This window comes from Brachyhypopomus gauderio, unplaced genomic scaffold (assembly GCF_052324685.1).
Source record: "Brachyhypopomus gauderio isolate BG-103 unplaced genomic scaffold, BGAUD_0.2 sc47, whole genome shotgun sequence".
NCBI lineage: Eukaryota > Metazoa > Chordata > Actinopteri > Gymnotiformes > Hypopomidae > Brachyhypopomus > Brachyhypopomus gauderio.
Window position 1 is genome coordinate 1,532,667 of NW_027506873.1, and position 22,480 is coordinate 1,555,146.

The 22,480-nt window shown below is 48.1% G+C and overlaps 1 protein-coding gene across 2 annotated transcripts in view; it reads right to left on the bottom strand.

Annotated features, from left to right (window-relative positions):
- Positions 1-223: 223 nt before the first annotated feature.
- The window catches only part of grk3 (G protein-coupled receptor kinase 3), a 35,920-nt gene continuing 13,663 nt past the window's right edge, over positions 224-22,480 (bottom strand). The window contains exons 3-21 of one of the 2 annotated variants that reach the window (XM_076986676.1): positions 14,165-14,238; positions 13,871-13,972; positions 13,563-13,637; positions 13,312-13,373; positions 13,150-13,201; positions 12,759-12,850; positions 12,576-12,675; positions 12,231-12,309; positions 11,969-12,099; positions 10,336-10,430; positions 9,766-9,873; positions 9,133-9,199; positions 8,159-8,259; positions 7,773-7,839; positions 7,426-7,521; positions 6,543-6,705; positions 5,641-5,843; positions 4,130-4,243; positions 224-3,995 (exon numbers count right to left, since the gene is read on the bottom strand). In XM_076986676.1, coding sequence (XP_076842791.1) covers positions 3,834-3,995; positions 4,130-4,243; positions 5,641-5,843; positions 6,543-6,705; positions 7,426-7,521; positions 7,773-7,839; positions 8,159-8,259; positions 9,133-9,199; positions 9,766-9,873; positions 10,336-10,430; positions 11,969-12,099; positions 12,231-12,309; positions 12,576-12,675; positions 12,759-12,850; positions 13,150-13,201; positions 13,312-13,373; positions 13,563-13,637; positions 13,871-13,972; positions 14,165-14,238 — 1,943 coding nt within the window. In that variant the 3' untranslated portion in view covers positions 224-3,833. The remainder of the gene's footprint in view (positions 3,996-4,129; positions 4,244-5,640; positions 5,844-6,542; positions 6,706-7,425; positions 7,522-7,772; positions 7,840-8,158; positions 8,260-9,132; positions 9,200-9,765; positions 9,874-10,335; positions 10,431-11,968; positions 12,100-12,230; positions 12,310-12,575; positions 12,676-12,758; positions 12,851-13,149; positions 13,202-13,311; positions 13,374-13,562; positions 13,638-13,870; positions 13,973-14,164; positions 14,239-22,480) is intronic. The other variant, XM_076986677.1, reaches the window with a different exon arrangement.

Here is a 22,480-nt window from a genome sequence, read left to right on the forward strand (position 1 = left end):
TGTCATCACCTGTGGCTGCTGTTACACTTAAATTTCCCACCTGTGGGACAATAAAGGGTTTCTATTATATTCTATTCAAGTCTCGACCTTTACCACCACTCCTGGCGGTGCTGTACGTGATGTACCAGTATGACCAGGTGAATTATGTCCCCACAGGATCAGGGAACATGGCTGTGCATGAACTTACATCCTCAATACAGTAAAAGCATAATCACAACAAAAGCAACACAAAAAAGGGGCTTTTATTTTGGATCTGTTTTTAATGGCCAGTCCCAACAGGCTTCTCTGGGAAGGAAAAATAATCATTCTTTGTGTATCTTCATCAATAATAATAATCTTTAACTGCAATAACCCCAGACAGTAGTATTTGCATTGTGACCCCAAAGGGAAAAAAAGAAAGAAAGAAAAAAACAAACAAACAAACAAAAAAAAAAAAACAATTTAAAAAAGCATCTGGTTGACTGTAAACTGGAATCTTCTACAGCTGTGCTCTAGAGAAATCCACGTACACTGTTAGCACAGAGGGGCTCCCCAACCAGACAATAAATATGAAAGAGCAAGAGTCCTGTATTAAACAGACAAAAATAATCTGCAACTTGTAGGTACACTATCTAAACGTATGTGCAAGATCTGAGCTGATTCGTCACCACAAATATTTGAAACGTACATCAAACCCAATCCTATCCCGTCGTTTGTTTCTACATTGTTTTAAATAAACCTAACTCATGTCATTTCATATACATATATTTGTTAATGTTTTCCTATTCACTGCTCTCACTTATTTGTCAATAATTTGAAATCCATGTTCGCCAGACAAATTCACCTCTACAGATTAGACACAGAAGCATTTGAATGAAGCAAGCGACATAGTGAATAAAACGCTACCAATGAAATAAAAATATAAAAACCCCTGAATAAAACATGAATATTTGGGATTGCTGGAGGTGCCACCACCTTTGAAAATTGGGCAAGAACATCTTTCCTTTTTGTGTAGGTACCAGTGATTGCTGGTAGATCGGAAGCTACCCATTTCTCTGTGACATCTGAATGCTTCTCTAAGAGCACTGGATTACCTACATCTGGTCATCATTTTGTACCCTTTGACCAATCACCTTCATTCACATTTTAAAAAGTGCCAGTTTTGGCTTTGAGACACTGGGAATGGAGACAGTAAGTTGTGGTCTGTAAGGATCACACAGTAAAAGTTCTTCATTGGTTCTTTTACAGTTGTTTGGCACATTTCTGTCAGCTAGTGAAATCTGGTCGTCAAAAGTGCAGCGATATTCATCAAATATCCAAACCAATTTGGTTTGGAAATAAAGTCTATGAAGGTCTGTAAAACGCTTCTCCTTGATGGCACCTCCCCAACACTTAAAGGCTATAAAAACTCAACCCAAAAACCTGCAATTTTTGCAAAACAAACTCAGGGTCACATGCAAATCAATGCTGCATATCAAAATGCATGGACAAAAAACACACACAAAAAAAATTGCTGCATGGAGAAACCTGAAATTTACAAACATAGGAAACAGCCTAAACTCCCTTTCCAATCTGTTTTATGACGTTTGCTGTGCTTTTACTGACAGACAAAAAAAAGCACATATACTTCAAAAATAAGTCATCTATAGAAATCTGCATTTTCTCACATTTAAAACAATATAAAAATTAAAACTATACTGAAATCAAGCAGTACAACGAATGGGTTTGCTTTTCCCCTAGCATCTAAGTAGCTCGCCTTCTTAACACCTGTGTGATCTCACTCAGCGCAGGACACAAACACACCTGTGTTCAGCAGTCTGTCTGCCCATGGCTGGATCATGGCGACACTAACACATTCATGGCGTCTCTGTGGTGAGACACTGGGAGGGAATCAGAGATAAGCCACGTCTCCTTCAGGTCTTCTGCACAGATGTATTTGTCTCATCCTGAGGTATACACGCTAGTGAAAGCGGTCAGCCCAAACCCACCCCACCCCGGCGAAACACAGGAACAGAAACACAGACAGGCAGACATAAATCCCCGTATATGCAACCATTTTCAAGAAGATTATACTGTAGATGCACAGAGAAAGGGTTGGTTCTTTATATACAGTTAGATCAGGACCCCTTTATGCTGCTCAATCCCAACCCGGTGGGTGTCCTGATCATGTGCACATCAGAGTCTTTAAGCATGCCTCTGTGTGCCCTGTTGCACGAGGAGGTGCGGGAGAGCTGCAGGGCGCTTTAGTGCCGTCACCTCACGCCCCCTGCCCCGCACCACCTCCGGTCTGCTCCTCTCAGGGGGAGTTTACAAATCTGAAGAGTCGAGCAGGCGTCCTATGAAGAATCTTCTCGCATCTTAAGCAGTTTTTCCATTATTGGCACTTTTTGCACTTCAGTAAGCAGGGTTTAGGCTTAGGGCTGGTTCTGAGGGCGCCGTGGGAAGAGTGTGGGCCAAGATTCCATTCTTGTTATCAAGCAGCAAATCTCTTCAGACAAAACAACAACCAAAAACTCAAACACCCCTGCCCAGCCTGGGACAAAAGGAGCCTTCTGCAGACACCAACGTGGGTGATCTGTCTTTAAGCGACTTGTCACAAGTGATCGAACACACACACACACTCACACACACACACACACACACACACACACACACACACACACACACACACACACATATTACTGCATGCAAGCAATCACTCAGTAACGCAAATGTGGTCTCTCCAGGGCCTGAATACCTAAATAACTCTCCCTCAGTTGCAATTTCCATCTTCTACTCCTGGAAGAGAGCAACCACTGACCAGTCAAATCTACATTTCCCCTCAGTGTAGATCATACCCATTACGTGAAGAGGCACGAGTCAGTCTGAGGAGGGCTGGTGCCCAACGGGCAGACCGCCACAAGCCACTCATCTGTGGGTCCATTTTAGGACGACAAATCCTCTAAGACAAGTTCAATCCAGCGATGCTGTGTGTCAGCAATATTGAAAGAATGAGTCAGACAGTGTATGTTTAATGAATGGGCCAATTAGAATGGCCGTGACCATTTTAAAAGGGCCATGGCAAGATAACTCGAGAGACATTTTAAAAGTCTTTTCGCCCGACGTTTTCGTTTAATTTGATCTCCTTATTTTCATAACTTGATTCAGCTCTGAACGAGATCCAAAAGGCAGAAAGAGACGTTCTCCACTGTGGAGGTATCGGTGCTATCCTATGGCAGCCCACCACGCATGTATGTGAGGACTTCTGTGGGCCACTGTGTATTTACATCGGGGACCTGTCCTACTCCCCGTCCGTCAGTCCAGTCCACGTGTTCACAGGAGGAAGAATGGTACAGGGTGGACACTCCACCCACCATGCCAGAGTCCTCGTGCGCCTGGCTGGGTCTGAGCTGCTACCAGGCCCTGCCTGGGGGAGAAAGCACTGGGGCAGGAGGAGCTTCACAGGGGTTGGGGGTGAGGAGAAGATACAGGAGAGGAACATCTTCAATGGAAGAGGCAGGAAGTCTCGCTCATGTGGCAATGACATCGTTGGTCCTTTAAAACATCATATGGAGTGGCAGTCACCCCAGCGTGTCAAGTTGCAAGTGTGTGTGTGAGTGTGTGTGTGTATGTGTGTGTGTGTAAGACAGGAGCAACGAAGGCATGGTCCAGCAGAACTCTCCAGAGAGACCATTTGGAGGTTATGTTTATATATGAGAACAGGTTCGTGGTCGGGGCAAGGCAGAAACAAGTGTGCGCGTGTGTGTGTGTTCGTGCGAGTACGTGAGAGGGAGTGTGTGCGGCTCTGCGCGAGCGCGCCTGTGCGTGCGAGAGTGTTTATGGGTGGAGGTGGGCGACGCGGAGGGGCGGAGACCTCACAGGCCGTTGCTGTTGCGGTGTGTGAGCGGGGGCTTGGTCAGCTCCACCACGCCGGCCCGGCCCTTGCCGATGACCTTGGGGGCACGGCGCAACAGTTTCTGGGCCTCGGTGAACGCCTCGTTCAGCTCCTTCTTCCACTGCACAAACTCCGGGTCGCTCTGCGGGACGGGAAAGAGCAGACAGTCACGGGACCGAAGGCGGCTTGGAGAAGAGCGATCGGGTGTCGTCCCGAACACGGCAGCCTGGGAGGAGAGATCTGGAGATGAAGGAGAAGAGAGAGGGGGCTCCGTACCTCACACTGCAGGACAAACTGCTTCCCGCCTTTGATCCTCAGCAGGATACATTTCTTGTCCTTGATCTGCGTCTCCTCCACACTCACAATCTGCTCCATCGTCAGCAGATTTTGCTGCAGGACGGAGAGACCAGTTAGTGAGTCCTTTCGAAGAATCTCTGCTCCACATGCTACCAGCCCAACACAACTGCCAACATCCTCATCTTGTGATGAACCGATGCTGTTTGACAATGAAGTCACAACACCTCAGAGTTGCATGTGTTGAAAACCTCAGTTCATTCTACATGTTTGTCTAGGAGAATTACAGCTAAATTACACAAAGCAAATGTGCTAGCATCAATAGCAAGCGTGTGTGTGTGTGTATTCATTTCACATCTGGCTGAAACTCATACGGACTTCCAAATGAGTTGAAAACTTGCCATGTTCGTATAACCAACAGTATAGTTTAATTTAATGTACAAAAGTAAACCAATGGCACACTCTGTAACTATGCAGGCACAGGGATGTCAGAATTAACTTTTACACATCATATTACGATACTATTTCTGGATGTGGTGTGTGTGTGTGTGTGTGTGGAAAGATTTTTATCCATGTGGTGGCATAAGAACAGAGAATGAGAACTTATCCTGTCTGAACGTAGTCCATGAACTTAAACACACATCTAAATGTGCCAATGGATGTTGCTATTGGTTCTCTATTATGTTTGCAAAAATCATGGTGAGTGGTCACCAAGGCAGAAATGGCCCGCCCACACCAAAGGCCCCACCCACCACCAGTACACCTCCCCCAGCAAAGGGAACGTGTGGGTGAGGGGGAACTGTGGCCCAAACAAGGACACAGCCCTTACACTCCAGCCTTCACATCACTGAAAGGTGTGATGTGAATAAATACAAATCTAATTCACTCAAGCTCTTAATGGGAGCAACGTCCCTAAATGGTGACAAAAAACAGAATCTAAGTGATAAACTGCAGACATGTCTGTACGACTGGGGTCATTTTACACACACACACACACACACACACACACACACACACACACACACACACACACACACACACACACACACACACACACACACACACACACACACACACACACACACACACACACACACACACACACACACACACACACACACACACCTCCCTTTCAGATAAGAGATGAGCTTGAAGTCTAAGTCCGGGTAGCTTGCAAAATCTCTCATCAGATCACAGCTGAGAACTTGCTATGTACTTCCTCTGTCTACCTCCGTCTCACTGGTTCCAGCATCGAGCTCAAATCATCATCAATCCAGACATGGAATGTGGGATTTACCAGAGAAGCCAGGAGCTGTGCAGAGCTCCTCAAATTCAGGCACAACACCGCAAGGCAAAGCTGCCTTCCGGAAAGCGCAAACACTTACGGCGCCTATATTGTTACCCCGCCCCGGTTCTGAAGACCCTCGAACGATCTCCGCCGCCGAAACACGGCAGCGTAGAGAGACAGACGTGCGACGGGCGTACTGGCTGACCTCGAGCCCGTGTTGAAAAGCTGCCCCCCAAAAAGACGTCAGTGCGGCGTGGGGTCCGATCCTCACCCGGGACTCGCCTTCCCCTCTCCACTCCACACGGTTGGGGAAGAGGTAGAAATATCTGCGCTGCCACTGCGTGAGGAAGGGGTTGCCCAGTTTGAGCATGTAGCCGTGCATGATGCAATCTTTCCCCAGCGCGTAGTCTGGCAACGAGAGGGAGAAAACAAGAAACAGGAAGACGTCGTTGTGATTTCTCAACCCGGTTTGCTGTGAGAAAGAGACATAAGCTTTGCAAAAAAAAAAAAAAAAGAAAGAAAGAAAAAATACTGCAAAAACAAGACAGACAGACCAACAAACCCAAAGCGTGAAGTTAAAGAGAAATGATTCTGCTCTTTGGCTGGGTTCATGTCTATAAACATTCTTAACAAGGAGTCCATCTCGAGGTCAAGGCATTGGTACCAGTGACCAGCACAGCATCAGCCATGTGACGTTCACACTGGTCCCATTGAGCAATCCAACAGCCAGCCCTCTATCCATTCACCTCATTCTGCAATGGTGTGTACGGTTACGGTTTTCGCTGCATCTACCAAACTTCACATTTTGCTTGCTGGGAAGAAACTAAATTTATCTTTGGAGGAGCTTCGTGCTGTGATGTAGTGCTGCTGTAGGAGGCAGGATCTCCCCCACACTGACCTACAGACTTTCTGCATCACCAGATGTTTTAGGGAAAGACTAGAGCCTCATGCCTGAAGAAAACTAGTAACAATATGACCAGTAACAATCTGAGCATGAGCAGGATCTATAACTAACACACTTAAAGCTCCAGCTGTACTGAGTGTGCAGCTGGGGTGCTCTGATCTGTGTGTGCGTGCACGTACGTGCGTGTGCGTGAGGTCGCTCACCCTCCTCATGGCCCTGCTGTTTGTTCTTGGCTCGCTTCCTGGCCTCGTTCTTGTCAGTGTCGCTGTTGACGGCCTCGTACACCGTCTCCGCCACCTCCTGTTGCCAGCGCTCCGAGATCACCAGGGGGAAGTTCTTATACAGCTCCTGGTCACTGTCCAGCAGCTGAAGGTCCAGGACCCACCCGGACCAAACAGAAGAACAGTGCCATAGAGGGAGGGTGAGAGCAGACCACATGGGAGGGTCGGGCATGCCATGCGCTTGTGTGCCAAGCAACCGGACACGTCCATTTTTTTTTTTCCATTCTACTTTCCATTCAGTCGATGTCTGTAAGGCTCGGGAGTCCTTCTGAATAGAGAGAGCTGTGAAAGATCTGCTAAAGCGCACAGACCGACTATAAAACCGAATGCACAATCAATGTGTAGCAAATGCCCAAAGCCATCGGAGGCAGATGCCTTTAAATCGAATGTGTGTGTGTGTGTGTGTGTGTGTGTGTGTGTGTGTGTGGCAGAGAGAGACAGACAGGAGTGAGACTCTACTTGTTTGTGCTCAGAACACAGACCTCTGGTTTCATGGGCACAACAAGCACAGCCGGTAGCGAACAGGCCTGTGTCACTAGACACGTTTGCCACCCGCGTTTGTTCTAGCTGCGCTTGTCTGGGGCCCCCAGGGGCCCACCTAGGGCATCAGCCCCACTGACCCGGAGAAAAAGGAGGACACTGCACTTAGTGTTGTGACATTTTCTGTGGCTCTCCCTGTGGGCTAGCAAGAGTCCAGACATGTTAGAGGGTTACTTCTAGTCATAAGGTCAAGCTCTGAACCAACAGGTAGAGGTTTAACACCGAGGAAGTCGCTGTGTGATACTGATCTGTTCTGGAGCTGCACCTTGATGCCTTTGGTGTCCTCTTCGTCGAAAGAGCCGATGTCAAAGGCGTCGGCAGCGTTGACCTCTCCCCGGGGTGGAATCAGGGGTGGTGAGTACTGAAACACACACACACACACACACACACACACACACACACACACACACACACACACACACACACACACAAATGCTTACAAATGCTTCCAGGAGTCTGTAGGATTGGGGGAAAAAACTGCAAAATTTTGACGTGAGGAATAAAAAAATTGTGCACGTAATTTCTTGTAGTTGACATAAGAAATAAGTTCAGACCACACATAGCACGTATATAAGCGGATACTGCGGAAACTGCGGATGTGTGTGGTCTTACCTTCTGGAGATACACCTGCTGCCAGTCGATCCCTTTGAAGAACACGTCCTCCTTCACCTCTGAAGCTCTACATGGTGCATCACGGAGAACAAGAATGAAGGGAAGCAAAATGCAACCTACGATACACCACCGCCTCTAACCAGCAGGTGGCAGTGCTTCAGTGACCGATCACTTTCAAAACACCGTTCGAGTTTCCATCAGCTCAGGTGGTACAAATGCAGGCTCTGTACAAGCATATGTCCACAGGTTGTGGGACGGCGCCCACGACGTTCCTTGCGGTTCTGGACTGCCGATACGTCGGCCAGTCGGGTGGGAGAACGGGCTGGGGGGGGGGGGGGGGGGGGGGGGGGGTGGGGGGGGATGGGTAGATCATGGAAGGAACCTACCCGCTGCCCTGGCAACCGAGCCTCTTGGCGACATCTCGCTGAAGCAGGCCTTCTAGAAGAGCCTTCAGCTCTGGAGAGAAGGAGTCCGGCAGTTCCACGTTCTGGAAGAAGGAGCAACTACACTGAATGGTGCGGAACACAGAGTTCTGCGATCAGTTAATAATTTTTAAAAAAGTATTTTAATAGAAACATTAAGTAGTACAAGAGCTTTTATTTCTTCAGGAGTCAGTACGTTTTATTCCTTCATCAGACTGAGGAGATTACAGCACCCTGTGGGAAAATTTCTGTGACCACATATTGTATTGTGTTGTACTTCTGGGATATATTCCTTTCTGCAATGTTCTTTGTTGTAGATGGCAGATCCACTCTGGTACCACTGAATCACAGATCCAGGAGATCCAGAGGGAGAGCTGTTGTGGAAGAGCAGGACAGGTCCTGTGGGACCACGATGCCTCTGGGCATCACAACCAAAACCCCCAAAACCACCGATCGAGTGCTAGATCTGCACCTCGAAACAGAGGGACACTGCAAGAGGGATCTGTCAGTCTAAGATTGTCCGAAGGAGTGTCCAAGGGGCGGAGTCTCACACACTGAGCTCCGCCCACTCATCTTCCCCTCAGGATACTGCTCAGCTACCTGAACGCAGAGCCGCTCGCCTGACGAGCAAACTGTAAAATGCAAAGAGGGGATGCAAATCCCTACACACTTCCCCGTCCCACGGAAACGGCAGTATAAACGGACGTGTTCCGAAAATTACACGTCCCAGCAGTTATCCGTCCTTAAATCAGACATGTTCTGAATTTCCTGAGGCAATACCGTAATTCAGATATGATTTTGCCACATGAAGTTGAACTAATCCAAACGATTGACAGGTTTGCATATCTCTATACTGCACCTTTGTATGCAGAAACATGAAAATATAAAAGAGAAAATTAAAGAGGTCAAGAAGCAAGGTGTTTGGCTTCATGGCTTACCATAGTGAGCGTCATACGGTCAATCTCATGTTTATCTTTGGTCTTGTGCTGTCGGAATGGACTGTGCCTGAGAGGAGAGGAGTCAAAGGTCATATTAGTGGGCGGCGAGGCAGAGGGCACGGTGAGGTGTGCTGCCATGTGGATGAGAGGGAGACTCTCGGCATGTGGTAATATTGGTAGAATGGAAGTATTGGACCGAAGCCCTCCGTAGCTGCTGTGACCCTGGTCTTCAACGGCTTTGAAATGTTCAAACGCACATGAATGGAGAACCACGTCAGCCTACCCCCCCCCCCCCCCCAACCCCCTCTGTGCCCCACCCCCTCTTTCCTAGCCACCCCCCCAGCACCCAAGTGAGTAGCTGGAGACCCATCCACCCTCGTCACCCCCTCCCTCCCTCCCTCCCTCCCTCACTCCTCTGTGATGTCTGTGAGCTGACCTCCTGGGTCGCGACCCCTGCCATTTCAACTTTACTCTCTACATCAAACAGGTGTGTGTTACCGAGTGCTGATGGGGGAGGGAAGAGTGCCTACACACACACACACACACACACACTCCAGCTCACGCGTGTGCACACAGAGGGAGACGCAGGGGTGAAGCACTGGCCGTGGTGGGAGGTGCAGGTGAAGTCCTCACCCTCGCAGGAGTTTGAACAGCATGCAGCCGAGGGAGAACCAGTCTGCGCTGCTGTCGTACGCCGTGCCTTTCTGCAGGACCTCCGGTGCCATGTAGCCATGAGTCCCCCTGCAAAACCAGCAAACATTCAGCCCACTGCGACGTCCATGACGAGCCAACCCCCGCCAACCCCGACCAAACTACAGAATAAACCACCTGGGCACCAATCAGGAGCACACAGAGGGCTTTGGTTTTCCACGCCAGTTAGGCACGTTTCTGCGGCGTGTAGCCGACTGGGCACTGGGAATCTAGCACCCAGCCTTGGCCTGGGGCCAGAACGAACAGAGAGCGATACAGCCGAACAGCACTTCGTCAGTTTATCGGTGCACGAGCACAAACAGCAATCAAAACCCTCACACACCAGTGTCGCCTCACAGAAAATGCTTCATATTATATATATTTCATAACAAGAGGTGACAGAGGAAGCTCCTGATTCAGGACGTGAACGTTCTCCATTACGAAGCCGACTACTGACTGCTGAGTGTGAGAGTACCGCTCACGGGTGCTGAACCTGCCATGAGAAGCACTCACACGCTGGCATGTGGTTTCTTCTTGGAGAAGTCGCAGGCGAGGCCCAGGTCTGAGATGCGAACGTGGCCGTGCTCATCTAAGAGGATGTTGGCAGGCTGGAAGATAAGGCAAGAAAGAGGTGAGATCTGGGAAGAAAAGATGGACACAGTCTAAAGGGCACAACCAGGTCGCTTCCATCAGAACCACATCTACTGTTCCCTCTTACCCAGTCTGGTTCTCGCCCAGTTAACATGTACTCAAACTTAGACCAGGAGAGTTTGGAGTAACATATGTAGACTAATAGAAGCCATTTGCTTGCACAGCTGATAAAGGACCTTTATTCAAAACACCCTGTTTCTTTGGAAACGTATAGTCCCAATAGGTTTCATTTTCATCGCCACCATGATGTGAAAATGTGGGTTAAACATTTTCAACGGGACAGGAAAACATTTACTTAATTTTTATAGTTAAATTGTCTTACTTAATTGAGCAATTTGCCCAGTGAAAGTCTGTTTGAAGTATTACTTTATTGAGGAGCTATGCATTTGAAATGCGTATCCACAACGGACTTGGCCTCTATTTGCCAAACATGTCCTGACGTAAGGGATCGGCAGCGCACCAACACACGGCCTGGGTGTTTGTGTTTTAGCTCGACGCTGAATATTCCTGATCAATGAGGTGCTGCCGTGATGGATGGCCGAACTTGGGATGAGCTGAAACACCTCGGCCCAGTGTGGCCCGCGGGGGAGGCGGTCCGCACGCGGGACACAAGGAGATCCGGCTGCTGTTGGGCTGTTTGTTTGGGTTCCGGGGAAGCGACAGGTGACAGCGTGGATTTTTATGAGGTAACGCAGGATAAACAGTCCCTGCGTGCTCTTCCTCCCACTGATCGTGTATCACAGATCAGAACAGTTTAAATCCCAGAGGGTAGACTGCAGGCTGAACCAGGCAGGAGCAAGAGCTGCCAGGTTTTGTTTGAGGAACATGTTCCACCTGTGAACCTGCGTCTCCGAACACCATTTCTGTTAGCGATAGCCAAGTTAGTGCTTAAAATAAACTAAACGTCAACTATTGTTCTACTATGGCGACAATTGCCATGAATCAAATGTGAGACTGCAAACCATTTTGTGAATTTTGGCATTATGGGACCTCTGAAGATTCTTGACTCCAGATTTCTGTAATTTACCAGGCATGACCCCAGACAAGTTCCTATGCAATCATTTAATCTTATAAAAAATTACATGATTAATTTAAAGGATGCATCACGAACTGGACAAAATTAAACCAAAGCCATGTTTTCTGACACGTTCACTCTAGCAGTGGTAAGTTGACAGAATGCAGCCCAATATTTTATCTATGGAATAACCTCTAAATGGGCCCAGGGTCTTCTGCAAAAGCACTACAGAGCAAAATAAAGGCATTACTAGACTCGTAGCTTCGTAGCTGTGTTTCAGTGGCTTTACATGTCCCACCCCTGGACTCACAGTGTTACACTGCAAACCTGAATCTGGTCAGAATGCAGTGACGAGCCACCCCCTCCCCATTTACCTTTTAAAGATCACATCTCTTTCTGTCCGTTTGTTGAGCAAAGAGGTTTTAAGCGAAATAATAAAGGTACACGCACATATGCAGCATACAACGAGGAAGCTCTTACCTTGAGGTCTCTGTAGACAACAAAACGATTGTGCATGTGTTCCAAGCCCAAGATGATCTCCGCCGCATAAAACCGCATTTCCTTCTCACTAAAGACTCCATGCTGGGACAGATGATAGTGAAGGTCCCCACCTAAAGTAGCCATTCAGATGTTCAGCATGTACGGTTCGTGTGGTGATGTGTACGAGACATTTATTATGGAAGCCCTGCTGGGATGCAGCACAAGGCCCATGCAGAGAGGAGCAGGGCAGAGGGGTGCTCACCATTCATCAGGTCCAGGATGAAGCACAGCTTATCAGGGGTGTGGAAGGCATAGGTCATACATACAATAAACGGACAGTCCTGGAAAGACAGAGGGAGACGGAGAATGACCTGACAGAAAAGGACAGTTTTAAAAGTCATCAACACAAAACCACCGAACGGGTGACGAGAAGGCCGTAGTTATAATCTGTTCAGCATTATGTTTGCAGCATTTCAACGAGGCCTGAATCGGGGGCTTGCTGAGCTACCCGGTCTGCGCCGTTAGATAAAGGCCCAGCCCGGCAACTGATGCACCGTAAGCGGAGACCACGCTTTGGGTGATGCGGTGCGTGGGCGTGGCCACTCACCCCAGTGCTGACCAGTGACAGCATGATCCTCTCGTTGAGTGCCAACGTCTCCCCCTGCTTCATCTTAATCCGCTTCTTGTCCAAACACTTCATGGCGTACCTGATGGAGATGCGGCACCGACGTTAAGACGTGCCACGTTCTTACCCGCCCCTCTTCCTCTTCACGAGCGATGTGAAACTCACATCTTCCCTGTGTCTGCCTTCCTGCAGCCGTACACTTCGCCGAAGCCGCCTCTGCCAATGATTCGGTGGACGCTGAAGTCGTTCATGGTTAACTGCGCAAGAAAGCGGAAGGCTGTGTTAACGCGCTATGGCATAAAGTGAAGGCAGAGGGAGCTCTGGTCTAAACCGCACAGTGACCACAATGCTCTGTGGTAGGTCTACACAATCACTTAAAGCCTCCATTAAAGCAATCAACTAACACAAGAAGCATAATCTGAGCGAAAGGTTCTTAAAAATCTGTAAATATTTTATGCGTTTCCTGCAAGGGTGCGTACCCACATTTCTCCTATTCTTCTAATCTCAGACACACACACACACACACACACACACACACACACACGGCAAAACTTACATGGATATTCAATTCTACATTCTTCCATTGGCAAAACCGAGTGAACTTGTCGCTATGGAAGGAGAAACACATTGGGCTGTTATTAAAGCAGTGATCAGGCAATTTCACAACATTCAGATAAATAAGAAAACAGTGTAAAGCAGAATGCTGGGCAAGTCGCACCTCTCGATGAATTTCTGAAAGATCTTCCCCCGCAGACTATCACAGATTTCCACAATATATGGCTACAGAGAGAGAGGACAAAAAGCTTATAAACACCCAGTCCAAACACCACGTAAATGGCTGGCTTTACATTTATCGATATAAAGGTTTGCTCTACTTTATCAAATATACATTTCAGACTGTTCAGTCCATGGCCACCCAGGCTGAGCTGGCTTCCCCTGTGCACTGTGGATTTAGTAGAGGGGTCTCACCTGAAAGAGAGACGGAGGCACCTGTTTCTTAGCCAGATGAGACTGGACATGGTCCACCGCTTTCTTAGAGAAGGGCTGCAACACACACACACACACACACACACACACACACACACACACACACACACACACACACACACACACACACACACACACACACACACACACACACACACACACACACACACACACACACACACACACACGGTGCCTGGGGTAATGAAGCAGTAGAAGAACCTCTTTTGGCTTGCCCAGCACATCTGCGGCCTGTGGCGGCGACTTGCTAGACGGTGATGATGCGCTCTTACGTGTGAACACGACAGAAGCTCCTTCATTATGTAGCCATCGTAAATCTGACGGCTGCGACTCAGACGCTCGTCCTCCGAGTCCAGCTTCTCATAGTCTTTAATCTACAGAGGGACAAACGGACTCTTTAATCGGACACCTTCCCACCAGTGGAAGGAGAACGAGAATAAAAAAATGGCATGAGGGTTGGACCAGAGCGCCTGGTGAACAGGTGTCTGTGGAGAAGGTACAGACGGTCTACAGACTCCTTCAGAAGAGGAGGAGAGGGTGTGAGGGTGGACGAGGGCTTGACTTACCTCTTCATAGAACTTCAACTGGGGAACCGCCTCATCTATCTCGTTCATACAGTAATCCTTGAATAGGAGGAACCCTAATTAAAATAAAGGGACAGAGACAAGAGACATTTAGACATGCTTTAATAGGACAGCACTTAGAACTCAGGGCCAGGTCTCACCATGCCCTGCAAGGTCCTGTACTGAGTATAAGTACTGAGTAAGTACTGAGTATATCGCTGACCATCATACTAAACCAAAACAAAACAGATGCGGTTGACAAAGTGCTCAAACTGCACGCACATGACTATATTGGGCAACGATAGTTTCCTCTGGAAACAGAGGAACTGATCCTGACAACGTAGGTTGGTTCATATCTGTCATTTGCTGTGCTTTTAATAATATTACACTAAGTTCACCAAAGCAAAACACACAACTGAAATTTTAAGTTAAACACAAAAACAAAGGAGACTTTCATTGAATTAGCATAAAATAACATATATGCCGCAAGTATTACAAAACAAAGCCATAGCAGAAACACGTACGAAACAACGGCAGTGTCCGCGGAGAGGGTCAGCCTCGACCAGGACAGCATTGCCTCTAGTTCAGCGAATCCTCCATCAGAAAACTCCTCTGACCTTTAACTTCTGCACTCCCTGGTGAAGCCTGGCCCCCTTCCCCAGAAGCCCCTCCCACTTTGAACCCAGGGCCAGCCACCTGCTCTTGAGCCCTGTGCTGAGTCTCGGCGCACGCGGAGTTGTGCTGTGGTCTTTCACATGTTGGGACTGCAAAGTAGAGCCTTATCGTTCTCATGGCAACACCGGCTGGCGCGGCGACATTGGGGAGAGGACGACGTGCCAGCTGCCGCTACAAAGAGCGGGGCGGGACCTGCCATTTTCACGGCTTTAAAGAGCAAAAGTCAGAGGACGTCCAGAGGCCGAAGAAGGACTGCCCAACTATGAAGGTTGGCAATGGAGTCCCCACTGGCGTCACCCAGGAGCTGTGGCCAATCCAGTAGCCTCAGGCTTCAAAGGGTGCTGAGGGGGGTAGACGCGGGGGGCGGTGGTCAGCATGGCCGCCCCATCATCACAGGTTAACAAAAGAAAGGCTTCCCTGCCCTGCTTGCTCGCAGCATCAGTACAAGCTGATTACTGCTGTTATACAGGGAAGCAAGACGCTCTAATTGGATGCATGGAATAATCCAGAAGGGGATGAAGATGCCCAGATAGCCCCCCCCATTTAATTCTGAACCGTGCCACTTTAATGTGCTTTGCTTTTCCCTGCTTGCATACAGCGTTAACAAATCTCATAATTAAAAGGTCATCTGGGTCACACAAAACACTTATTTCATCCTCATGGTAAATTAAGACGTTTCGTGGCCTACTTCAATATAGGAAGCGTCTTTTCAAGTGTCTCACAGGGGGAGCAGCTGCATATTGAACTAACAGGGACAACCACCATGACCCTGTTACCACCCTGAACCCATTACCACCATGACCCTGTTACCACCCTGAACCCATTACCACCATGACTCTGTTACCACCCTGAACCCATTACCACCATGACCCTGTTACCACCCTGAACTCATTACCACCATGACCCTGTTACCACCCTGAACCCATTACCACCATGACCCTGTTACCACCCTGAACCCATTACCACCCTGACCCTGTTACCACCCTGAACTCATTACCACCATGACCCTGTTACCACCCTGAACCCATTACCACCATGACTCTGTTACCACCCTGAACCCATTACCACCATGACCCTGTTACCACCCTGAACTCATTACCACCATGACCCTGTTACCACCCTGAACCCATTACCACCATGACTCTGTTACCACCCTGAACCCATTACCACCATGACCCTGTTACCACCCTGAACTCATTACCACCATGACCCTGTTACCACCCTGAACCCATTACCACCATGACCCTGTTACCACCCTGAACCCATTACCACCATGACCCTGTTACCACCCTGAACCCATTACCACCCTGACCCTGTTACCACCCTGAACCCATTACCACCCTGACCCGTTACCACCCTGAACCCATTACCACCCTGACCCTGTTACCACCCTGACCCTGTTACCACCCTGACCCTGTTACCACCCTGAACCCATTACCACCCTGACCCTGTTACCACCCTGACCCTGTTACCACCCTGAACCTGTTACCACCCTGAACCCGTTACCACCCTGACCCTGTTACCACCCTGAACCCATTACCACCCTGAACCCATTACCACCCTGACCCTGTTACCACCCTGACCCTGTTACCACCCTGAACCCATTACCACCCTGACCCTGTTACCACCCTGAACCCATTACCACCCTGACCCTGTTACCACCCTGACCCTGTTACCACCCTGAACCCGTCCACCCACCCTGACCCTGTTACCACCCTGAACCCGTCCACCCACCCTGACCCTGTTACCACCCTGACCCTGTTACCACCCTGAACCCGTCCACCCACCCTGTATGAATCTCACACAACCCTAAAAGCCCCTGAATAATTTTTGTATTTTAAGGTGAGGGGTCTGAAAACATGGCAAACATTATACTACTTCTGGAAGAATTCTTGTTAGATGCTTGTGCATGCCTCATGGCAGAATAGGTTCTATTGAACTTGTTAGGTTCCAGGCACAAATGTGGCTTTTAAGCACAGCAGAGATTTCGACAGGGCTGAGGTCAGGACTTTGGGAAGGCTGCTCAAAGCTTAACATTAGCTTCCTTTATCCTGCCACAAGCAGCTTTGATGTGCGTCTGGGATGACTGTCCTTCTGAAGCACCCAACTGTGCCCAAGTTTCAACCATCTAGCTGCTGGGTTGGGGTTGTGCTGCAGAGTTGTTAGGTTACTCCATCCACACCGCAGTGTAGCAGTAACAAACTCCATCACCCACCTCAGACTTGCACTGAGCATCATGGGGTTTCCATTTGCACTACTGTGTGTTGGCTAATGCTGTGTGTGCTCACAAACAAACCCTTTTTATGTGGGCACAGAGAAGCTACCAGCTGTAATCATGGGCACTAACAGGAAGTGGAGAGGTCTTGGCAAGCTAAATGACATTTAGCAACTTTCAGCAACAGAGAATTTTTCTAAACTGATTAATTCAAACGTACACCAAATTCCTATTTTCCATTCACATCCATGGTGAGTTTGTGTGAACATCCAACTGCAACTGTACAACTATACAAGCATCAGAGGAAATAACTGAATCTAACCAAAACACACAGGCATGCTAATATGGGTTATTTCCAACAATACCCAACGATTTTTTATAAAAATGAAAGCTGTGTTCTGTGGTTGGTATAAAGATGGCTCGCTGTTACAAAGTGTGATGTAGGCAGTCTGTACATATCAATTACAATCTCCCTCCAAAGGATCTCTTCATGCTGTTAATATGGTTAGCTCACTGGCGGGGAGGTTTGTAATGCTGATCAGAGCAGTGCAGCAGACATCACAGACATGGCGGCTCATTCCTGATCCCACGGCTAGTTGCGTTTACAATGTGCTAACAATGGGGACGTCAGTCCTAAAATGGTCTGGAGTGAACCCGGGTGAGAGCCCTGATGCCTGATTGAAGTGGACCTTTTGGTTAAAAACCAATCAGCACAGATAAAGAGGGAGCAGCAGGTTGAAAGGTCGCAGAGGGCTCGAGACGGCACCTTCTGAAGGGAAGGTGAAGAGAATATGACGGAGGGTAATAACTGCCATTTGGTTTTCAAGACTGAAAGTTTATGGAATCTTGATATGTGCTTACAAATAAAAGTAATAAGTAGAGCTGGGCGATATGGCCCTCCAAAAAAATCTTCGATTAATTTTTTTTAAATCCGATTTTCGATTTTAATAGATTTATTTTCCTCTACTAAAAAACTACAGATGATAAAGGAATGGTTAAAAAATGTTTTAATTTATTTTTTACTTAAATTTCCCCTTTGGGGTTAAAGTGTAACCAGAAACAAGCAAAAAACAATTGTAAACAAGTGAGAACATTCAGTAACTTTTAGAAGGCTTTCTCCAACATAGTTTAAGCACTGACACAATGCAACCTCAAACTTAAAATAAATAAATAAAACACACCCTCAAAAAATAAATAGATATAAATAATTTGGTGCCCTTTTTAATAAAATGGAAAACAAATACAATTTAACAATTGTTGCATGTTGCATACTGACAGTCACGCTGTCTAGATTCTGATTAAGAACAGGGCTGCCCTCACTTTAGCCTAAATACCAGCACTTTTCAAACCTGAAACACAATGTAACACAATGTAAATTGGGCTTGTTTGAAAATCCAGCCGCGGGTAAAAATTCTGGGGTCGCGGGGTGCAGTTTTTTGGGCTACTTTTGAGTTGGGCCACCGTGGGAGTTACAAGTCAACACTAAGAATGGATCGCGATATAGTACTTAATTTGTCTCCATTTTACACACTCTCGCCCCCTCCCAACTTAAACTTGCCCGCGGAGGGAAACTTTATTCGCAACGCAACTGAACAATAGTACTCTTCGCTCTCTCCCTCTATCGGTTTCAAACACACCTTACAGCGAGGACTTGTTTGGTCTACGTCTGACGCCGCAAAACCGAACCAACTCCAGATCACGGAGCTAGTTGCTCTTTTCTTGGGCACAAGCTCCGCCGTCATGTTTGTGTGTGTGTGTGTGTGCGTGTGTGTGTGTGTGTGTGTGTGTGTGTGTGTGTGTTGAGGGTGGATGGGTGGGAGGTGCTAAACTCACTGAACTACGGGAGCCCACAGTGCAGCGTCGGTGGTGAATATTAAAACTCAGAAAATCGATTTTCTTAAAAACACATCGTCCTTAACTATAAATTCGAATTAATAGATAATATCGATTAATCGCCCAGCTCTAGTAATAAGTATCATATTTTCTTAATGCTTTTTAATTTTTCTTAAACGATAATGATATTTTTCCTGGTGAATAAGTGAACTCCAGCTAATGGGTCTTCTGATATTCATGGCATTCTGGCCTAAACAGGGTGCTGGTACGAATACTGCGAATCAATATATCAGTGTTAACATTATCAGTAGTGTGTTTGTGGATAAGCTGTTATCCATTACACTACCAGTATCACCCTGCATTCCCTGCATTGCTCATGCTCAGTAGCCTTACTCTTGACTTGAAGCCTTCCAGCAGTGTGGCGTTATAGCGTAGAAGCCATGCCCCCCGGCCACCCCCACCCTCCTGCCCCCTCTCTATCACCCCAGCTCTCCTCTTCCCCTTCTGGCTTATCTCTCCGCCACTCATCTCCTCTGGCTAAGGCCTTTCCACATGCTGGATGCTACTGTACACAGAGCCGTGGATGGTGTTTAACTGCGTTCTACGCCCAGACAGCTTGGGAGGAAACTGGGAGGGGTGTATGCACCCTTTGGATTGGTGACTTCTGTAAGGAATATTAAGTGGTATGTTCATGGCGACGTAGGCGTAATCAAGCAAAACCAACTGGTGCCACACAACGACAGCTGCTCAAATTAATACCAGGCTCTGCTAAATAGCAAACGCTTGCAATCATCACCTGATTTTACTACTGAATGTCCTTCAGAACAAAACACTATAGCTAGCACAACTCCAGACAACAGGGTGAGACAGACAGAACCAGCAACACACACACACACACACACACACACACACACACACACACACACACACACACACACACACACACACACACACACACACACAGAGAGAGAGAGAGAGAGAGAGAGAGAGAGAGAGAGAGAGAGAGAGAGAGAGAGAGAGAGAGAGAGAGAGAGAGAGAGAGAGAGAGAGAGAGAGAGAGAGAGAGAGAGAGAGAGAGAGAGAGAGAGAGAGAGAGAGAGAGAGAGAGAGAGAGAGAGAGAGAGAGAGAGAGAGAGAGAGAGAGAGAGAGTGTGTGCGTGCCTGGGGCAGCTGTAGAGAAGCATTTGAAGATGACTAACCTTATGACTGTTATTGCAAAAATGGCCAGAAAATAGAATATCTCTCTAGAGAGAAATGCTGTTTGGATTAGATACTGGCTAAAAACCCTCAACAGTTAATACTGTATGTGCAGCTTAAACAGAACACTTTACTGGCCGTTAATGAGACATGTTTGGCCCCCAATTTGAGAGGGTAATAAACACTTTGAAGGTTTGGGAACAATTTTTGGAGCTCAAAGGACAAAAACAAACGTTTTTGGTTTTGGCTGTTAAACATGTGAAACACGGCCTTGTCCCTGAGCACAGCCAGCATGGTGTCATGTTACAAATGCTCACAACTGCTGGGCACAAGGTCCTATGTATGTAGCATCACTGCATTCTAGCACTGAACAAATCACGTTTCAAATCACTACAGTATCTCTGCGGAGGAGCGTCCACAGCCCTGTCTCACAATGCTTGAGCCTCAACATAAAGCACTCGCCGTGAGCCAAACACATTCCGCTGGGCTTATAGTGTTAGCCTTGACAAGACACGAAGGCAGAAAAATAAGAGTTCAACTTCAACCCAAAACCTGTGAGAAAAAACTCATTTAAAATCTGAACTCCAGTAGCCTAATGTGATTCTTAGTACCTCTACATCGTTGCCTGCAATACACCTCAGCTGTTTTCCGAGTTCATAAGGGGAGTGTGTTTGAAAAAACACTTTGGGGTGGAAAGCAGCCGAAGAATGAACCCACCTCAGCAACTACGGTGTACATGACCGAGCAAATTCTGTCACTTTTACCACCCTGCATGTAATCACCAGAGGAGCCCAGGTGTGAGAACACCCCCAGCCACACACACACCACCCACGCACTCGAGAGGAACATGTGCATAACAGTGCTAAGCTCACCCTGCAGGCTACTACTGCCTTCAGACGGCCGGTCCCTCCCCTCACACTTCATTAGGGGGAGATCTCGGCGTCTGCGGGGATGGGGTTAAAACATCGGCGCCTGGCACGCCAAACCGTCCGTCTTGCATGATGAAAGGCTGCAGGCACGCGAGACTCTCTATGCAAATGGTTTATTTTAGGGAGCGTTTTCGGCACTCCTGCCCACACCGTCGCACTCTCTCGCTCGTACTCCGCTTCACACACGATCCTTCCCCCGCGCAGTTGCGACCGCGATCGGGAAGGGGGGCGGAGCCTGAGGGGGTCACTGCGGCCTTCTCTTACGTCTTCTCAGGCGGCACAAAACCGTGGAGGCCGGCAAGGTCTTCGGCTCGCGGCCGCACGGGCGCTGGAGGGCTCTGCCCCCTCCCCCTCGGCCGAGGGGCTAGTCGGGCCCCGCGAGGCCGGAGCTGTTGACGCACAGATCCAGAGGGCTGCCATTTATTCTGCAGCGCCGCTGAGCAAAAAGGGCAGACTGTGTATTATGCATCAGAACAAAGTAGCGAGAGCGCTTGGCTAAATAGTCATAATCTCACGTGACGACGCCCCCTTTAGAATTGGCGTTTAAGAGCGGCAGCATAATGGGAATGCGTCATGAAATGCAAAAGATCCAGACACGACCCTCAATATCTGGAGTTGTGACTGCTTCCTAGCTCTGGGACTGTACATAAACTAAATGAACACTCACATGGCAAACTCATTTCACACATGCACCCCCCCAATAGTGCCAATAATTGCATGTGCAAGTGTGATTTAACAGCTAATCCAACTCTGCCCCAGGAAGTGGAGCACAGAGGGTCAGAGAATCACTGATTAAAACAGTAATTCCTATTTTTCAGACAGTCCTGTTTATACACTTCCAGGCATGATATACTATCCAATTTAAGAAGTCTGTGTAGACATCTAAATGGACAGAGGGGATTTTGGATTCTTTTATTTGAAAGCCCAGTGAGAAAACAGAAATGGGTAGTAATGTAACGCGAGTTTAGCAGTGGAGAGGTGGGAGAAACATACAGACCTCGGCGCTACAGCCAGTGGCGGGGAGACGAGCTTACGCAACCAGGAGGCTGCTGCAGTTTCACAGAGATTCGTTCTGAATGTTTACAAGAAGCAGGTCCAAATGGAGTCATCTGGACACGGAACGTCCCCCCGTCTTTCGTCTCCGATCCTGGGTCTCATCCGGCAGTCTGACGGGCCCTCGTAAGCCCCGCCCAGACACAGGCTGCTACGGAAAGCCATGCTTTGGAGCAGCAAACGAGTGTGTATGTGTGTGTGTGTGTGTGTGTGTGTGTGTGTGTTCGCGGTGGTGTTTATGTAACTGGCTCTGGTCTCTGAGCAGGCACAGGGAAGGCCAAAAATGAAAGGGGGGGTGGGAGGGGGGATCTGGACAGGAAAGGACACGACACAGCTGACACCGACTGGTCAATTAATCCACCCAATCCCAGAGCAATTATGGGCGTCTGGCGGATCAAAGGACTGTCAATTAAGCGG